Source organism: Crocuta crocuta, unplaced genomic scaffold (assembly GCF_008692635.1).
Source record: "Crocuta crocuta isolate KB4526 unplaced genomic scaffold, BGI_CrCroc_1.0 scaffold149, whole genome shotgun sequence".
In the NCBI taxonomy this organism is placed as follows: domain Eukaryota; kingdom Metazoa; phylum Chordata; class Mammalia; order Carnivora; family Hyaenidae; genus Crocuta; species Crocuta crocuta.
Window position 1 is genome coordinate 1997171 of NW_027551561.1, and position 926 is coordinate 1998096.

The 926-nt window shown below is 46.5% G+C and overlaps 1 protein-coding gene across 1 annotated transcript in view; it reads left to right on the top strand.

Annotated features, from left to right (window-relative positions):
• The window catches only part of SCARF1 (scavenger receptor class F member 1), a 10362-nt gene that overhangs the window by 2029 nt on the left and 7407 nt on the right, over nt 1–926 (top strand). Inside the window, exon 4 of the mRNA XM_077749826.1 lies at nt 3–156. Coding sequence (XP_077605952.1) covers nt 3–156 — 154 coding nt within the window. The remainder of the gene's footprint in view (nt 1–2; nt 157–926) is intronic.

A 926-nucleotide genomic window follows, 5' to 3' on the forward strand; every position in this document is an offset into this window, starting at 1 on the left:
AGTGCCTGCCACCCACACGGCCAGTGCGAGCCGACCACGGGCGTGTGCCACTGCCAAGCGGACCGCTGGGGCAGCCGTTGCGAGTTCCAGTGCAACTGCGGCCCCCACGGGCGTTGCGACGCCGCGACGGGCGCGTGCCGCTGNCGAGGGGACAGCGTCGCGCGGTGCCCTCCGAGAAAGCATCCAAGGACGGGATGAAAGGGGGAGAAAGACCCCCGATGCTCCTAGGTCCAGCCTCGCCCACCCTGCGTCTGGTTACCGTTAAACGAACAATAGGAGTACTAGCGAGCTATACTTAGGAACAGATAAAAGATGAACTACGTGACGGAATGATTGCAGGGTCCCTTTTAGACCTGGTGGCTTTCAAACTTTGGCCGACTCCACCCATAACAAGAAGTGCGTTCTCGGAGTCCCTGGCTGGCTCATAGGTAGAGTATTTGACTCTTGATCTGGAGGTTGTGAGTTCAAGCCCCATGTTGGGCGCTGCGCATGGTGCTTGCTTAAAGAACAAATAAAACCAAACAAAACAACGACGGAAGGAAATGCGTTTTACATCCCACCTATCTCATTCACGCATCTCTGTGGTAAAAGCTTAACTAGACAACATATATTGTCTTTGCTTCAGGTATATACTATGTATTACGTGTATATATACAGTATATATACACATATGTTTTCTATTTTCTATTTTTTTTTCTTTTTTTGATGCTGGTCTGCTAAGTTGATTTTATGAAAAAATGAATCTGATCCAAGCATATGACTCCAGATAATTATCTGGAGGGAAACTTGTCAAGAAACTGTTAACAATCAATGAGAAATTAAGGTAAACCTTGTTGGAAAAGTTGCTAAGAGAGTAGATCCTAAGAGTTTGCATCCCAAAGGAAAAAGCCATCGTTTTCCTTTTTTTTTTTTTTTTTTTTTTTTCT